This window comes from Colias philodice, chromosome 7 (assembly GCF_061535455.1).
Source record: "Colias philodice isolate Cphi_HAF_F1 chromosome 7, ilColPhil1 Martin Lab GWU primary, whole genome shotgun sequence".
Classification (NCBI taxonomy): Eukaryota; Metazoa; Arthropoda; class Insecta; order Lepidoptera; family Pieridae; genus Colias; species Colias philodice.
The window spans coordinates 8,082,730-8,101,958 of NC_143092.1; the positions used below are offsets into that span (position 1 = coordinate 8,082,730).

The 19,229-nt window shown below is 32.1% G+C and overlaps 1 protein-coding gene across 5 annotated transcripts in view; it reads right to left on the reverse strand.

Moving 5' to 3' along the window:
• The window catches only part of IP3K2 (Inositol 1,4,5-triphosphate kinase 2), a 129,847-nt gene that overhangs the window by 46,582 nt on the left and 64,036 nt on the right, over window positions 1-19,229 (reverse strand). The window contains exon 2 of one of the 5 annotated variants that reach the window (XM_089697483.1): window positions 4,263-4,756. The exons of 2 other annotated variants lie outside the window; for them this stretch is intronic. In XM_089697483.1, coding sequence (XP_089553609.1) covers window positions 4,263-4,700 — 438 coding nt within the window. In that variant the 5' untranslated portion in view covers window positions 4,701-4,756. Of the gene's footprint in view, window positions 1-4,262; window positions 5,077-19,229 lie in introns of those variants that run through there. 2 more of the 5 variants (XM_089697481.1, XM_089697482.1) reach the window with 2 other exon arrangements.

The window sequence follows — 19,229 nt, forward strand, 5'->3', positions numbered from 1 at the left end:
ACTCTACTCAAAGCCACATAGGCCTGGCTCTTGGCAATTTTTTTTCCTAAAGATACCACTTCTTTTGCCACTGTGATCCATTACAATTTGTGCACGGTTACGGCCCAACTTAAAAGATGTCAAGGAGCAACAAACTTATAGATATCAATATGATGTAGGAATGTAATATGGAGGTAGAGGTAGGTCTCGCTCACTTGAAAATATCACATGAAAATAAGAAACCGAAGTTAAAAATTTAAAAATTAAAAAGAAAAACCCAACGCAACGAAGGAAAAGGAATAAATAATAATTTTACAAACTTCCCGACGATCTTTAAAATTAAGTACCATTAAAAAAAATATAATTGTATATGATATGATAATGATGGTATGGCAGCCCCGATGACTTTGTTTTTTTATTTTTATAAATATTTAAAATGGTATTTATTTTTAAAGATCTTCGGGAAGTTTGTAAAATTAGTGAAACTTTTATTACATCGTCTCAAACTTCTTGGTCTGTTTAGCGCATGTCGCGTGACGGTCGGCTGCCGAGTAGGTATAAAGCAGTGTTCGGAGTCATTATCGTACAAATACGATAATTTTAAAGTGAAACTTTTATTACATCGTCTCAAACTTTTTGGTCTGTGTAGCGCATGTCGCGTGTATCGCGGCTGCCGAGTTGGTATACCTACTCGGCAGCCGACCGACACGCGACATGCGCTACACAAAGCAGTGTTCGGAACCGTTCGAACAGTTTCACTTTTACCGTGGTTTCATAAAACCACACAACATTTTTTTTGTGCCTAAGTTTCACTTTTACCGTGGTTTCATAAAACCACACAACATTTTTTCCTTTTTCTTTGCACTTTTCTTCGTTGCGTTGAGTTTTTTTTTTTTATTTAATTTTTATTGCACGGTCTAAACGGTTTAGTTACTACGGCGTGAGACAGGAAAGATCTGAGCGCAGACAAACGTCAAAACGCAAAGGAATAGAATCCGCTATCGATACTAATTATTGTCTTAAGCGTATGATGTTTTGATAAGGATTTGTTCACCTTACCAACGACGACGACGACCACGAACAAAATTTTCATCCAGTCGTAATTTAACAAAATTGTGCAAAACACAATTAAAAATAAATTATTAAAATTTCCTGTCGTTCTGATGATTGGCATTTTAATTTTTGAGATCAACGAATGAAAGATAGAATAGAAATAGATTTTTCGTAGAAACGGTTATAAGGAATTTATTTTTATTTTTTAGCTCAGTTTAGTAATAAATTTTACTAACAGTTCGTTTAATTATTTATGGTAGTACGTGTTTATTCAATAAAAGTTAAGTAGTAACTACCTACTATGCAGTCACTATTCCACGCGGACGAAGTCGCGGGCACAGCTAGTAAATAATAAATAAATAAGAATGGAGAAGTCATTGATTTAATTTTATTATAAAATTTTCTCAATATGGACCAAGCTAAAAAGTATTTTGAATATCTTAAATGGCACATGACTACCTATAAATATCCATAAAGTGGAAACTTCACAGGTGTAACGTCAAATAAAGAGGCATCAAATGAACTCCTGTTTTGGAAAACATTATACCCTTTTCTACGCGACACTTTATAGATTTGTGACGTCGACACCAACAGATAATAAATGACGCAAAGCGAGACACCTCCATGAATGTTTCATGGCATCGTCTTACGGGTAACGAATCTAAATAGGAATTTATAAATAAAATCCACATTCCTTAATCGGCCACTGCGCAGTGACATTTTGTTGTTTTGCAGTTATTTAATACCTGGCTCTTACTAAATTCGAGTGTTTTATTTTTTTTCCAAGTTTGTTTTTGTTGCTCAGTTCAAAACAACTAGCGATTGTCATCGATTCGAAATATCCTTGCAATGTTGTTTTCGTATACGCAATAAAAAATATTCTTGTTTATTGTATAATAAATAATAATGTAGAGATGGAAGATTTTCTAGCCTTATTTACGTATAGGTAATATTACCTACTTATACGCATAACTTACGGTTATCTTAGAAGTGCTTAGAAGTATAAAATAAGGTTTTGCAATTTGTACTGCGTATACGGTAAAAAAAATATTTGTAATGGGATAATTATTGTCAATTATTGATACTTATAGGGAAAAACAACAGTATCAAAATACTGCTCAATGGTCAGTCCATATTTAGCTTAAAGCGGGTTTAGTTAGGTTTAGTTTTTATCATTATTAAAATTATAATTATTAAAAGAAACATAATTATTGAAATTTTCAAAATAATAAACTTTCATATGAGGCAATAGCGAACCTACGTCGTCTACAGACTGCCTAAAGGCTGCTGTCACGACTCCGGGCAGGCTAAGTTTGGTATACCCACAACAAAAGTTTGATAAATCTGTACTCACAAGTCACAACAATAAAAATATAATATAAAGAGCCTATAGGAAATATTACATTCAAAGTACTTTAGTTGAACGAAGAGAGAACATTATATTCTGAACTTCAGAATAATTATGTTCTCAACGATCGAGAACGATACGAGAACATAATATTCTGAACGATCATTAAAATTTTTAACTCGTTCTTTAAAAAAAATTGAAGTTATTAAAAATGTGTAGTTTCACACAAAACATTTTGAAACAAATAACACAAAACATACGTCAAAATATAAAAAAAAATAACGTTTATTTATTTCCTAACACTAAATTATTTTTTAGCGCCATCTACCGGTATCTGTATAAACAGCTTCATAGGCGCATGCGCATTGCGCACCGCTTTATTTCAAGCAAATAATTAGTGTTGCAACTCACCGCTAGATGGCAATACTGATATTGTATTTTGTTGTTTGATTTTTTTTTTACGATTCTAGCCGCGTTTTATGTATTTCAAAAATATTTTTAACAATTATTGTTACTTGTAAATAAAATTAATAAATAATTTTGAAATGAATTTGAATATTATTATTTCTGTTAAATAATGGTAGGTGTATTTATTATTTAAAAGCAAAAATATTTAATAATGAATAAGAATTTTAAAGTACGAATCTATGGTACGAATAGAAAAAAGTGCCAAATGTCGATGCCACGGAGATATTTTATTTGACAAAAAATTTTTTAAATATTGTAGGAGTTTTCCTACAATAATATACGAAATTACGAATCCAATTGTTGACTTTAATATCGAGCAATTTTACGTTTTAGATTGAAGATTAGATCTAAAATTAAGATCTTATTTACATTTTTTATTCGAAATAAATCATGTTGCATCTTATTTCTTCTACTTTTAAATACGTAAAGTATCTACACATACTATCTCTATGGGACTAACCAGTTTCCTACCAGATGATTGACCAATTAAACAATTAAATCGAATTATTTCGTTAGCCCAATCATCAATCTATTAAACTTGATTAGCCTCCAAAGTTTTTATATCATCAAAACGTCTTGTTAATAAAATAGGTCTAAAATCATTATAACGAGAATGTCTAATTCAGTTTATAGGTAATAAAAAAGAGCGTGTGTGCCGAGCACACGTGTCAGAAGTGAAACTTCTTTAACAAGATTCAAAGATACCAAAATCGTCGCCTTACTCCATCATGACGTGACGGTATCACCATGACGCGACCTTGAAACTTTACTCTCAACGCGCTTATAGAAGTTTCACTTCAAAACTGCATCCAATATTTAACAATTATTAAAAGTGTACCTAGGTAATAAAATTAACTTATTGTTCAAAGAAGTCCTGCCCAATCGATTAAATATTATTAAATTTTAGGTATATCGTCTTTAGATAGGTACCTGTTCTATATGAAATAGTTCATGTAGGTATAAAATACACACGAATTATTTAAAATTTAATTTCATAATTCTAATTTTAAGTAAGATGTTTTTAATTTTAGCATCTGCCTGCCATCAATCAATACGCAATCAATCAAAAAAGGTTTATCATAATTTTAAATCGAAAGTTGCTCAATGCACAAACTTGATTGTAAAGCTTTGTACATAATATTTCAAGTAAATAAAATACACATTTTTATGGATTAATTTTAAATAAATTGTATTTTTGTATTACTTGCAGCAGATTAAGCATGATCTCATTTCGTTTTATACTAAGTAGTAAGTACATATATATTTACGCAATATAACTATATAAGTACCTACCAATACTGAAATTTAGTTCGCTTAATTAGGTATATCTTTTAAATATCAGATTACCTTGTGAAAAATGAATAAATCTATAATATGAAATAATAGTGATGCAATAATGCCATAAAACACTTACCTTTCTGAAGGGCCTATTCGCGTCAGCCGGGCTTGGAAGGTAAAAGTCCACAATTCCCAAGAGGCAGTCATCACACCGGCACACATCACTGGGCAGCGACGACATTGAACCGAAACTGCTACAGCTGTCCAAAGAATCGGTCCGAACTAACTTCCCGGTACTTAAAGCTTCCATTTTTGCAACTAATAATGACTCCATTAGCGATCTCGGGCGCGCCGGTGAGCGGGAGCGGCGCGGGAAGTCAGGGGACAGAGTTCGCTCCAACAGATCCGGGGACAGGGGACGGTGCCGCGAGAAATCCAGCGACAGGTCCGGGGACAGCGCCCGGTGTCGGGACAGATCTGGGGACAGCGGCGCGACCAGGTCCGAGGAGGTCGCGCGCGACAGCGGCGGCGTCACGCTGCGGCAATGTGACGATGTCATTTTGGTCGCCCGCATTTGATCACTCACACTAATTTACACTGCACTCGTTTCCTTATTCGTTAGTTCCGGCCCTAATTGAATTACACCATAGAGGTTCACTAGCGAGACAATTTGTGTGGTATTTCGTGCACTCTGTAAATAACTCAATGTTGATCGATGCCCATGTTTTTGCCAATGTTTATTTTTATGGTGCGGCTTTCGGTATTTCGGTTACCGATTTAAGTGTGTCCACTGTTTAAACAAACTGCTTTATTTATCGCTCCTTGCATTGTATGGCTGGTTATAAAATGAACCGCCGTTAAAAATTCATGGCACGCACTATGTAGCCTTCGCAAGCCATGTCGAGATACACATGAAGTACAAGGAAATATTATATTTTTTTTAATTTTATGATGTGCTTTTGATGGATGATTGGTACTGATAATTTGAGAAGTGGCCCTGTCATTGGTCCATAGCTTTAAAATATTTGGAATTGTATATCGTTTAAGACGTAGGTAATTGTAATTTATGATTTTATTTCAGTAAAGTGATTTTGACCAAAAGTTATAAGTATAGAGTAGGTATAGCTGAAGAAGACGTTTCAGAAATTCTATGGACGACTTAGTCATAACATTATTGTGTATAATGCAAATATCATGCTACTTCGATTGCGAATATTGCAAATAGCGCTTATGTACTAACCTATGTGTAATCCCCTTCTTTATATATTTATATCGTATAAGTACCTATCTACTATCTACCTATATTTGTATACAAATAAGTAATAATGCTTGCTGATGAACCGAACACCAAGTAATAAAAATAGATCATCAATGTTATGCTAATACTATTTTAGTTTCACCTGCGTAATATCAAAAGTAATTAAAATAAGTGGCTTTTTAAATTTCTCGTTTCTGGATTTTTTTAAATGTGTCTTTTTTCAGAAAATTTTATGAAAACTTCTTCTGAAATCTTGAAATCTTATCGTTACCCCTCCACCTATGACCACGTCTTACGTACCTATTACGAAGACTATAACCTAATTATTATTGTTTTTTTACTGTTTATGTTATTCTTAAGGCACTACAAAATTTAAAAAATAAATCAAAGAAAACAGTTTATAACTATATTAGGAGCCTAGGTCATTAAATTTATATAGCAAATTATGGAGGAAAATAAACGATTTATTTATTTATTTCATTTGCTAACAGCTAAAATATCGTCACTTTCAAGATTCGTCTGTTGACAACAATGACTATCATCACTAATCTGAATAAAATATATATAAACTATCCCAGCATCCGTAAAGTACCACAAAATATGGTCACCATCTCATTTCTATTCCAAACGCCGCCGCGCGCTGGGTGGTCACCGTGTAAATGTGCCTCCCAACATGGGGTACTCATTACCCAGTTGCAAAATCATCACTTAGATTAGATTGTACTTGTCGCACTTGACCATCAATGGTTATATAGCTATATAAATATTTTAGCCGGCTGTCAGTATAAATTTGTGATAAACATCGACGTAGGATGGCGTCGATTTGAATTACGGATAGAACTGGCCCACAACTGGCCAGATAGAAAAAGATTTAATTTTGACGATTTCTTTTTTTAAAAGAAAAAAAAAAAGTTTAAAAAAGATTTTAATTTAATTTTTTTTTTTTACAAGTAGAACTGGCCAGATAGAAAAGTTTTTTCTTTTGATTGTTGTTGTGATTTTTCAGATATAAATGGCCAGACCAAATTATTTATTATGTGCTTTAACGAAAAGTACATCTTCTATAAAAATGCAATTTGGATGAGTCTACATATATTATACCTAATCGCGTACATAAGTTTTCAAAAAAATATTAGAAATATCTGCCTACATTTTAACAACGAAAAGAAAAATTCGACACTTTTCTGAGTTTTAAAATTTAAATCCGAATAAACAGTTAATAGTATTATAATGGGCACTCATGTGTGAGAACTTGCGTATTATCATTATTGATCAGTGGTTCCACTAAGTACAGTCATTAAGGTTCATGAGTACAGCCATATGGTGAGCCAAAACCGCTGCTTAAAGCAATTTAGTCGATAAGGATTTCAAGAATTCCCGAAAATATTTATTATAAGGGTTTAACCCGTATGAAAATTCATCATCTTTTTAAATAAGGTATAATAACAATTACTTTACGATTAAATACTTATAATAATTGTTATAATAATTTACGTTAATAGTTCAGGAGCTTACGGAACAGTTTGCAATTTCAATAAACGATTTTTTTTATAAATTAATACCTGTATATTTTGTAATATAATGTTTCTGCGAAATATAACAAAGAAACTTCAATCATCCCATATATCTATGACATCTGAAATTGTCTGCGACACATCTAGATAATGCTTCAGATGCTTTTACAAAAGCACAAAATATGATCTACTAGCTTTGCGCCCGCGGCTTCGCCCGCTTTGTCTAAAACATAATAAATTATATACTAAAACCTTCCACTTGAATCACTCTATCTTTAAAAAAAACCGAATCAAAATCCGTTGCTTAGTTTTAAAGATTTAAGCATACATAGGGACATGGGGACAGAGAAAGCGACTTTGTTTTATACTAGGTATGTAGTGATGATGATAAAACGTTTACCATCGTCAAACCAAATACAAGCCATACCAAACTCTACACGAACATTGAATTCAGCCGAATTCTTAATTTCTCAAGCATAAACGTTAAAATTACAATTAAGTGTATTTTAACGTATTGTAGTAGGTACCTACTTTACGATCGATTATTATTTTCAAACAACAATATTAAATGATCAATAATTGTAAAAGCAATTGTAATCTGACAATTATTGTAATTTGTAATGATTATTAAATTATCTCAGTGTTTTCGAATTAAAATTATTAATGGCGATGCATTCACGATTACGCGCCTGAACACGCCGCGAATGTCGGCTGAAATTTATGTTACTACAAATTAATTTATTACCAATGTTGCAAATGAGATTAAATTAATCGAAAAAGAAATGTAAAACTTATTCACACACGAGCGAAATTTGCAAAGCCGCATGCCGATTTTGCTCATGGCGGTAAAATAAAAGAAATTTATTGTAATACATTTAAAATTTATCGGTTTATCGACGAATAAAGCCTGAATAGCTTATGATAAGATCGATGCCAGCTCATTGATTATTAATGTGACTTCTATACTAAGATCCGCTCATGGTATTTCTTGTTTTGACGCTCATAAATAAATACCGTAAAAGGGTTTATTTTATTGGTAACAGAGGTAAACTATAGGGAACTGGAAACGAGGCGGGAAAAGCGTTGGAAATATTAGCGAGCAAAGATGGATTTGTCGGTCATTACAAATAGAGCTTTTACATATTGCGTGAGGAATGCACCGTTAGATCAAAGATTATCCAGAAAGTAGCTATTATCGTCGTATATTACTTTCAATTAATATGCAATACCTAAAACATTATTTTGATACAAATAAATTGGCACATAATTTTCCAGCAAATTAGGGAATTTGCTACAATTTTATCGTTTTAACTCTATTTCGCTAGATATACAATTATATGCTTTTTCACTTGCCTTCTTTTCTTTAAACTCTTTCTACAAGTACACTCATATAAACTTATACACTTTTATTTAAAAAATCATTTTCCATACCTACTCAATTTCAACCAACACACACTTACCACGGACCGAAAACCAAAACCACGCGCCACATTACCGTAACTTGTTACCTATAGGAAAATCCAGACACAACTGTTCAATGTTCATACAGTCTTCCCCACCAGAATACTATACATACACTAGGTTTGAATCAATCACGATGCTCATTTGCCTATAATTAAGTTAACAGTTGACATGCGCAGACCACGCCTCCCATCCGACATGCAAATTAAGCCCCTCCTTCATATACCTTCATATATTTACGTATAGATACATCATTTAGTAAAAACTCCACGATTAATGAGGTAAGATAAGTATTTCGTGTTATTCAGAACCGTTTTTAGACGATTCATTTGAATAGCGTCGTGGAAGTATGCGAAGGGAAGCTTTGGTGTTTTTAGTAGCACGGTATGCAAATACATGTTCATTAGGTCCATTATTTATCTCTTCTTTTAGTTTATGCTGTTACGAAATACTTCTTTATCAAGAAAACAAAAGCTCTTAGCATGCATAGAGACTTAAACTTTACTTAGCATAGAGATTTATACTTTAGTATCAATTATATCTTTAGTGTGTTTGTATAAATTACATTTATTTCTACGCTTCAACTTGAGTGACATGAGCGAAGCCGCGGGCGATTAGTTTACTGCAAAACAGTCAAGCAGGTAGAGAGTATAATGGCCAATTTAGTGTCGGTAATGAATGTAATAACTAATAGGTAACAGCTAATAATGCTTCGAAATAACATATCGTACGATTTTTTATTAAACCTACAATATCAATACATTACTCATCAAAAGTCCTGAAAAAAATTACGTATGTAAGTCTATATATTTTTTACTTATTCACATATTATATATACGTTGTTAGTAGTTACCCAATTATTTTATCGAAAAAGCTTAGTTGCCTTACTGTTCATATCTATTTACTGTGTCTCAGTCTATGATATATATCTCTATGCGTTCGAGCTGTTTTGTGTTACTGCATGCTTCTTAATATTTACTTGGATATATTTTTACTAGAATGACTTGTAATTTCTATACATAAAAATCGTGTCGGTAACATCAATGAGTTTAATTAATGTTCGTAAGTTTAATTAGTCGAAGAATGTGTGATTACATGATTTTGTTAATTAAATGACGGTATGCGCTTACAAATTGCCTGGTAAATAAATTGGATATTTAAGTACTTGTGTGTGTTTTATGTAGGTATTAAATCATTTTGATATTAATTTATGAACTCGATTTTAGATTAAATAAAATTCAAATTCTCCAGCTGCCATAGCAGCTCTATCGAGGTTAAAATTATTTTTCAATTTGTTCTTTATGGTTTTTGTTATGTTATTGAATATATATTGTAAATGAAAAAAAATAATTATCGCTAACTACAGAAAACATACCTAATTTCTAAAATGATATTTGTGTATTAAAACATCGTTACTCTGATAGAGGCCAAACATTTATGACTAATATAGATCGAGCTTTTAAATTAAATTTAGACAAATGATTTACGCTATATCTCTGTTCACTAGGCGGCCCTCAGGCTCCATTCAGCAATAAACAACATCACGATTACAAAAAATACAAAATACCACATACACATAGCGATCTACTAAACTATCTGTGACATAGCCGAGTCATAGGTACTATTTTATCTATTACATTCAATGTGTGCGTGTCGCATACATGCATGAGTTCAATCATTCATTCTGACAGACAAATGAGTACATTGAATTGCGTAAAATATAATGCGTACGAGTGTCGTGGAAAATCGTCTGTCCGTACAGCGTACAATCATAAATATTTCAGCCTACAAGCAATGCGTGGTGGTTACATGGACTTACTCGTAGTTTATGTTATAGCGAGGTATCTACTAGAATGTAAAGGAGATCGTATATTTATGTGCCGTAGCATAGATAACATATGACCGTATCACCGTAGGCTAATGTTTCCTTAGTTTGATGATATAATGTTGGTCTGGAATTTGCACTGAACCTCTTAGAAAATATTATTAAACTAGCTTTCCGCCCACGGCTTCGCCCGCGTTTTCAAAGAAAAACCTACGTATCTACCGTTCCCGTGGATTTCCGGGATAAAGCCTATGTGTTAATCCAAGATATCCTCTATATGTGTGCTCATTTAAATCGGTCCAGTAGTTTATGCGTGAAAAGTGAAAACCATACATACATACATAATTACAAACCTTTCCTCTTTATAACATTAGTGTAGATTATCCGTATGGAGTAATAGTGGTGTTATTTTAAAATTTATTGGGAATTTCAATTGTTTGTTACTACCTATTTTGTATGTAGCCAAAAATCGATAACACAAGTCATAAAAAAAATTTGTTCCTTCTTCCTTAGACCAAGTTGACCAGTAAGATCTAAATATTTTTTTAATATGACGTAACTAATAAAAAAGAATTTTATCTTGTAGAATGAATATCTCTATTATCTTAATCTTAATCTTAATCTTAATACTATTATAAAGGCGAAAGTTTGTAAGGATGTATGGATGTATGGATGTATGGATGTATGGATGTATGGATGTTTGTTACTCTTTCACGTAAAAACTACTGAACCGATTACAATGAAATTTAGCACACATATAGAGGGTAACTTGGATTAACACATAGGATAGGTTTTATCCCGGAAATCCCACGGGAACGGGAACTATGCGGGTTTTCCTTTGCAAACGCGGGCGAAGCCGCGGGCAGAAATCTAGTATAGTAATAAACTAACCGACGCGGACGCGAACGGTTTCTAAGCATAATTCAAGCTTATTTGTAAAAAGGAATAAATATTATTTTGATTTCATGTACAGATATGGAATTACATGTGCTTTATTACTTTTTTATATCTGACGTTTCAATAAAATACCTTTCAATTAAAAAAAGCAAAGTCGGAAAATCACAAAATTCCAAGCAATAATCTGATAAATCTTTCCAACTTAATAAATATTACGGCGAATGATGTGGAAACATAAAGTTGATCTTTCTGTTTCAATGAAACCTCGTTTATTTTGTAGAATTTATTTTATTACGAAGTTTATTTATTTATATTACGAAATTAAGTAAAACTTTTTTTTTTATTTTGCTCTTAAGAGCTTTTTTTAACACATATATTGATACCTACTCTCAACAAATTAAAATGTTAATATTTAGGTAGGTAATAAATATTAATTATCTATAGTTATGTTTATGTTACATCAGTTATCAGGTTTAAGAGGCTGTGAAACTACGTAACATTTTTTTCGTGAAGCTATTTTACTTATGCCATGGAAAAATAATTGTTTTTTTCTTTACTCCATACAACGATAACTCTCTTTAACGACAAATAATACTTACTTGATTGCCATAATATCTTAATTTTAAAGAGTTTCACTATATTTATTGTCTAAAGGCACATAATATTAATTAACAACAAAACTTCTAAAAAACACTTGAAAGCTTTCGAGGTAACATTTACTTGTATACGATTTAAAATGTTTGGTGGTATTAGATTAAATTCTATTTTCTTCCCAAAGGATATAAAATATACTGTTCATATTTTAAATCTTAGAGATGACTTATTCTTCTTATTGCAAAATTCTTATCAAGAACCAATCCAAAACACTCATAAACATACACACTTAAGCATATAGCGGATCATTAAACTATCATAACATATAATCTGACAGATTGCACATATTAAGTATTGAGGTGAGTGGATAATCGTCGTATTTCTAACGGATATGAGTCCTAGAAATGTTATTAAAACTCACTCTACGTCTGATTTATGTCATTTAGATAATCTGTGGTGATGGAAACACTGGAACGGGTTCCATGGAAATTCAAATATAAACTTACGTTTATTTATTGAGAATTAAATTGTTAGATATGTATCGAACGTAATCGGTATCATATGTTACTGTTTGTGTTTTACTACTTGATTTTATATTGAAATATGTGATTTACAAGATAAAAATGTTAGCAAGAAGTTTACTGTCAGTTGGGCAGTCGTAAAATATATTTAATTATTTACTTTTAAATATGTATTTAAACAGTAGAATATGTATATAAATTTCTATAAAGAAGGTAATCTTCTTAATCATCATCCTAGTAATTAATATAATAAAAATATACCAGCTAAGAATCCAAGCCGCTCTTCATTTAGCCGATAGATAGGTATATTTTGTTACTAGAACTTAAACAATTTAAACGGGACTTAAAAATCAATTGTAAGTAGGTAAGTGAATTAGGAGAAAATAAAGAAAACGCACCCAACAGACGCCAAAGTTAGTTTATTTAATAACCAGCAAATTAAGACAAATGAGCTGTATTTATACTTAACGCAAATACATTATGCATGTACGAGTGTAGTTAAACACTCAAAAGCACTTAATTGTGTGATTGGCGATAATTGAAGGGATTTATTTAGTAAAAGGGATCATTTAGCAGGCGGTTTTTGTGCCGCGTTTCAATTGATACCGTGAATTGGTATGAAGAATCAGAAAGTCGCCCTCGATCGACGTCGCGGCGACATTAAACTCGTCTTAGGGACTGCATACATTTATTCGTATAAAGTAGAAATTACTACGCATATTATACTCATATTTCTGTGTAATAACACAGTTAAACGAAGACTCAACTTTAAAGAAGCGATATGTATCTTATACTATAGAAATAAATATGATTACTATAATAAAATGCCTTTATTGATTATAGCGCGATATATTATATTGCGAATTACAAAGCTCAATACAATCTTTATCTTCAGTAAAAAAAATACTCACATCACATCTGCTTTTAATTATTTTTTACACTTGAGAATATGGATCGTGTATTTTCTTTGCACAATGTATTATTTTTCGCAATACATATATGTATATTCAACTCTCATAGTTATACCTGTCTGATGTCTCCCTGTTCTGGGGACACATATCAGCAGATCATGATGATAAACAAAACTGAATCTCGCGGTCAAGTGTGTGCAGTCCCTCAATAACGATAAACTTCCAAGGAACCGAGACGTAATATCTCGAGCTTTTTATCAACCTGTACATTTTTGGCACAGTATCGGCAGCGTTTTGATTATCTGATATCTGTTCACCTTGTTAGGAAACTTGTTTGTTCTTAACATTGTCAAAATCTAAGTGCCTTACGTGAGTTTATTTTATAAATGTTGAAGTGGTGGTATACTCTGTATACTACATAATCCATACTAATATTATAAATGCGAAAGTAACTCTGTCTGTCTGTCTGTTACTCAATCACGGCTAAACTACTGAAGCAATTTTCATGAAATTTGGTATGGAGATATTTTGATACCCGAGAAAGGACATAGGCTACTTTTTATCCCGGGAAAATGACGCAATCCCGGAAATCCCACGGGAACGGGAACTATGCGGGTTTTTCTTTGACTGCGCGGGCGAAGCCGCGGGCGGAATGCTAGTAATTAATATGTAGAATGTAGATGCTTCTCTTTCTATATTCTCTTATTATACATTAGAAAAAGTCGTGTCGATGTTATAATTCATTACATATGCATAGGGAAAATATAAGTTCAGCCCTTATTCAATCTGCTCTTTAACAGACCACCAGAGTATTTGTATTATTAACGTTATTCGTATATATTTCACATGGTAATAACATGCTACAAAGAATAACAGAACCTTTGAGGCATCGGTAAACTTAATTGCAAGCCGATGATTTGCATAATCAATCATTTCATCGTACTCAACTCAAACTCAAACAATTATTTAGTCAAGTCGAATTGCTTAAGAAATTACCTATAATGGTACCGTGGAATATGGTTTTTGTCATTGCCCACTTTTTTTGAATAATTTCAATTTTCGCAAAAAATTTCTATGGAAACGTTCGTATTTTCTGTTAGAATATGTTTTTCTTAGATCGTGTGCATATATTGTTGTAGCAAATTTCATTATTTTTCACCATTTAATTCAATATTTGTTTGTTTTTGAGGTATGCACTAGGTATGCGGAAAGGATTTTAGAAAGGAGTCGTTCTGCTATTTTCCCCTTTGAAAATGGACACAAGTGTTAATTCCCATCAATCCATCAGCTATAAATCCTTATTCTTATTCCTTGGAATACAGGTAATATCGCATCAACGATTTGGAAAAAGCAGTGGGTTACATGGAATAGAACAAATATATAACTCGATCGTGTAAGGAAATGCTACTGCACATAACTCTTTCTGCAAGACGCGAATTTAATTGCATCAACCACAATACAAAAGTATCAACACATGTTTCATTGAATAATTATTTTATCAAGTATCGAGAGGTGTCACTCTGATTGCATTTAACATGTCAACATACGAGGACGTAAACAAACTCAAATGTCACCGAAACATTTTCACATAAACCACAATGTATTGAACAAAAAGTCATTTTAATGATGGACATACAGCGGCATTCTCGATTTGTTTGTCAAGAAATGTGAGTTCGCTTTCTAGTTTTTTCGTCATTTTAACAAGCGAAGATGTCAGCATCGTTTTATGGAATTTAATTTAACTGCAGATGCGATCGCTCAAATTACCTACGCGTTCGTTTAATTTTAAGAAATGGAAAAGCGAGTTATGCAACAGTTGCTTCCTTAGTAATTTTTTTTTTACAAAATCTCAGTGAACAATAACTTTCCATGATGCTCACTTTAGTTAAAAGTTTATAATTGAAACGAAGATATTTTATTTTCGTCTCTTGATTGGTACTAGAGTTTATTGTAATAATCGTTATTTATTTTTAGTTTATTGTTTCTTCTTTCAATTAGATAAATTAATGGTGTTGTATTTTTATTATTTACAATTAATTTAGTGTATTTGCCTGAAAATAGTCCAAAAATAAAAATTGTAAGATGCATTTTTTATCAGAGACACTCGGAAAAATAGAAACATTGCTACCAAACCACGACTCACGAGTACCTATCGAGTATATGGTATAGCAAAAGCTTAATACTTATCTTGAATTTAATTTCAATTTATGATAATTATCATTATAGAGAACACATCCGTCGCTTGGCATTAATCCTGATCGCTAAGTAGATGCAAACAAGTTGGAAACCAGTGTGAAGTTAGCACTTAATATAAACTAATCCTTATTATATATTCATAACATTTTATGTTCTGTGACACTCATGGCAATTTTAATTTGCAATAATTAATATGTATGTTATACTTGGTCCAAATCGAATTTGCGTTTTTTGCGTAAGTATATTTATATGCACAATTTTTATGCATAATAATTGATAGAGAAAATTAATTCAGCAAAGTACATATTATGTAATAGTAACAATTAAGACAAATTCGCACAATATGCATCTATTAGTATGCCTTTTATCAATAAATACAATTCACTTCAATGTTATTAAAACAGTTAACTAAACGCAGAAGAAAATTCTGTGCCTCCAGTGAATAAGGGAATAACTCAAAAACAGCACTTTTCAGGAGAGACAAAAAACTATATATCAATACTAAATCTTTATTAATTCAAAATTTTAAGCTTGTATGTGTAAGATATGATGTTAGACTATATTTTTACATATGAACACATATTGTAACAACCCCATAAATATACTTTTTTCGTGTTTTTTTGTAGTTGTGGCCTTATGAACGAGTACTTCATGGAATAACTCAATGTATTCACATACTTTTTTTTTACTCTTTGCAATATAACGACTTATGCCCTTATGCACTATGTTCATAGTCGCACAACACGACTTATATTATTGCGAGTTTTGGTTTTATAGAAATGATGTGACTTATTATGCTTGAAATTTGTGTACTTTATGACTCAATTGAGGCATTTTAGTGGAAAAACTATGCACGTAGCTTGAAAAACGAATGAAATCAACGGGTTTTTTTATCGTTATTAGATAATAAAAACAAAACAAAATTTAGGTATTTATGCATTTAACCCTAGAAGTCCAATCTACGTCAATTTGACGTATGAACTCTTCTATATTTACCATCGAATCGCTGCAAAATCCAGAACCAACTTATTAGCCGTCTAGACCTAGCAGTACATAGTTGGCTCATCCAGGTAAATTCCGCAATTTGGTTATAAAGAGGATGTTGTGCGTCATTTTGACGTATAATTAGGCTTTTCGTAACTTTTAAGATTGTTTCAAATTTTTATTTTGTGATTTATTTGAATAATTTTTTTCCAAGTCACGTTTCACATGATATCTATAGTATTATACTATAGATTGAGTATAAAATGGGATCCAGACAACTTTTATACTAGGACGAAAAACCTTCAATTTTAGTAAATGACGATTATTGTCCTCCGCTGGATTTGGACTTCAAGCAAGGGGATTGGGTGGCTGAAGATGTTGTCCGGAGTAAAACCGAATATGTTATGGGGTTTTGTTACCCATGTATAATGAAAGTCGTAGATTGTAAAATAAACCTTTAATCGATCTTTCAATAATACAGTACTATGTTGTTAATGCTATACAGTGTTTCACCAGTCACCACAATGAGTCTAGTCTGTACAGGTTAGCAGGAGACAATCATTGAGTATTGGTATTAAATACGTATCAACTGCGTATTGCGTTTTGCGTATTAACTATTGTCCTAGTGAAAATTAATCGTCGAATCAATTTAGAATTCGATCAAGTGCGTTCCGTTTCGGAACGCACAGATAATAAAATATAGATAATAAAAGTGGCAACGCCACAATGTCATGGTGGTATACATTGAGGATACAACTTACAAGCACTATAAAGAGATAAGAGAAGCCCGAAAACCATATTCCTGTATGTTCAGTTAATACAGGAAAAGTTATAGGTGGTCAGTGGCGATATTTTACGGCATGATATAGAATTTTAACAATTTCTATATCATATGATGTTAAAATAATGTAGATAAATAAAGAAAATACAATGAGACGCAAAGATTTTATGAAAAAATTAAGCACAGATTTGAAGGTGCCTTGGATGCAAATACGACTTGTGGCACGCACTTTGAAGAGACTCTACGTGACAAAAGCCCAATTTTTTCAAAATGTGTGGTACCAGAGTACCCATAAAATGTTTACGAAAATGCAGGACCAAAGAAGTATCGATATTGCGGATTTTTTTCCTATAAAAAAGGCAAATTACCAAAGCACAGTGGCTAAAACGCTATATGCGGAGAAAACGATATTCATAATAGTCAAGACTGGTTATAATTACTTTTTTTTTATGCGACTATTAAAGACTATAGTATTATTGTCTTGATTATTGTAGTTAGATAATTTATTTGAAAAAAGATTAAAAACGAGTTATTTTTTAAAAACTTACCCAATTATAAGAAGAAAATATAAGTTTAACATTTTTGTTGGTTTTTTTTAGATGATTCAATTATCGTTCTGTATTTATATAAACAAAGAGTATAATATTATTAAATGAACTTAATGTGTTAACTGTATTTTTAATATCTATTGCAAAAAATAGTTAATTTCCATAGAAATATATTAGTATCCCAAGTTAACTGATAAATACCTTTTTTAAAAAATATAAAGATTTGTTGTTGCAGATTTATTGAAAAAACGATTTAAAAATAATAAGGAATAGTGTGTGTTGTTTCCGTGCAGTATTCAATTAATAGACCAATAGCAACACGGCATTAATGCCAAACTGTCTCATGTCGTCACTTGAACCAATGACACTAAAAGAGTTGTTCCTTTATGCTCATGTTAGAAAAATGACACAAATGCGTTTATAAATAGTGTTAGGACTGATGGAACAAAATGAATTAAGTCTTTATTCAAAAAGTATAACTACACATACGTCTTTGTGTTCGTGGGTACTTTTGACTCGAGACGAATAGTTCCTTTGCGATTGCCTAAAATGATGGATAAGGTAACTTATACCGTTAATCACACTCTACTTATACCGTTTGGGTCATTCGAAAAAATGGGTTAGGACGCAGCTAGAGATATGACCTTTTGATATGTTGTGTATTTTGACGAGCTGAATCCAATGGTGCAATAAAAACCAAAGGGAATAACTCGTCTTACTCCCTTATTCACTGGAGGCACAGAATTAAGGAAACGATATAATTTTTATTTTTTGTATTTTCTCAAAGCTCAAAGCACACTCGAAGTCCATTTACACACGTCCGAAATAAGTATGAAGATTATAGTTTGTGAATTTTAAACCCCAATTTACCTCAAAATTGCAACGTCAAGCATGCAACCTCACTACCACGCAATGTTACCATCACATCGTAAATATTTAACTAATTGTGTTGACATTTTAAAAATGTTACGATTAAATCCGTTTTACAGGATTAAGGGCAGCCAATTAAGTTAATTTAAAAGTGTTATTGTACGAAATTAAGGGGCTTTTAGAAATGTTTGTTGGCACTTGTTTATTATAATAATTGTCAGTCATTACCATGACTCGTCGCTAAAAGGTTTTCGACTGTTAAATATTGTACAACTTGAATTTACATACACGATAATTTTGTGAGCATTACTTAATTCCATTATTTCATTTAATAAAATAATCACAATAGAATGAAAATATTTATAGTATACTAGTGGTCCGCCCCGGCTTCGCCCGTGGTACATATTTCGCAATAAAAGGTAGCCTATGTCCTTTCTCGGGTATCAAAATATCTCCATACCAAATTTCATGCAAATTGGTTCAGTAGTTGAGGCGTGATTGAGTAACAGACAGACAGACAGAGTTACTTTCGCATTTATAATATTAGTATGGATAATCTATCATATAAAAATGAATCGCAAAATGATAAGCGCAAAATGATAGTGGTAAGCGCATAACTCGAGAACGGTTAAACCAATTTCGTTAATTATTTTTTTATAATATTCCTTGAGGTACTAGGATGGTTCTTACGGAGAGAAAACGTATACATGTACCACAGGCGAAGCCGGGGCGGGCCGCTAGTA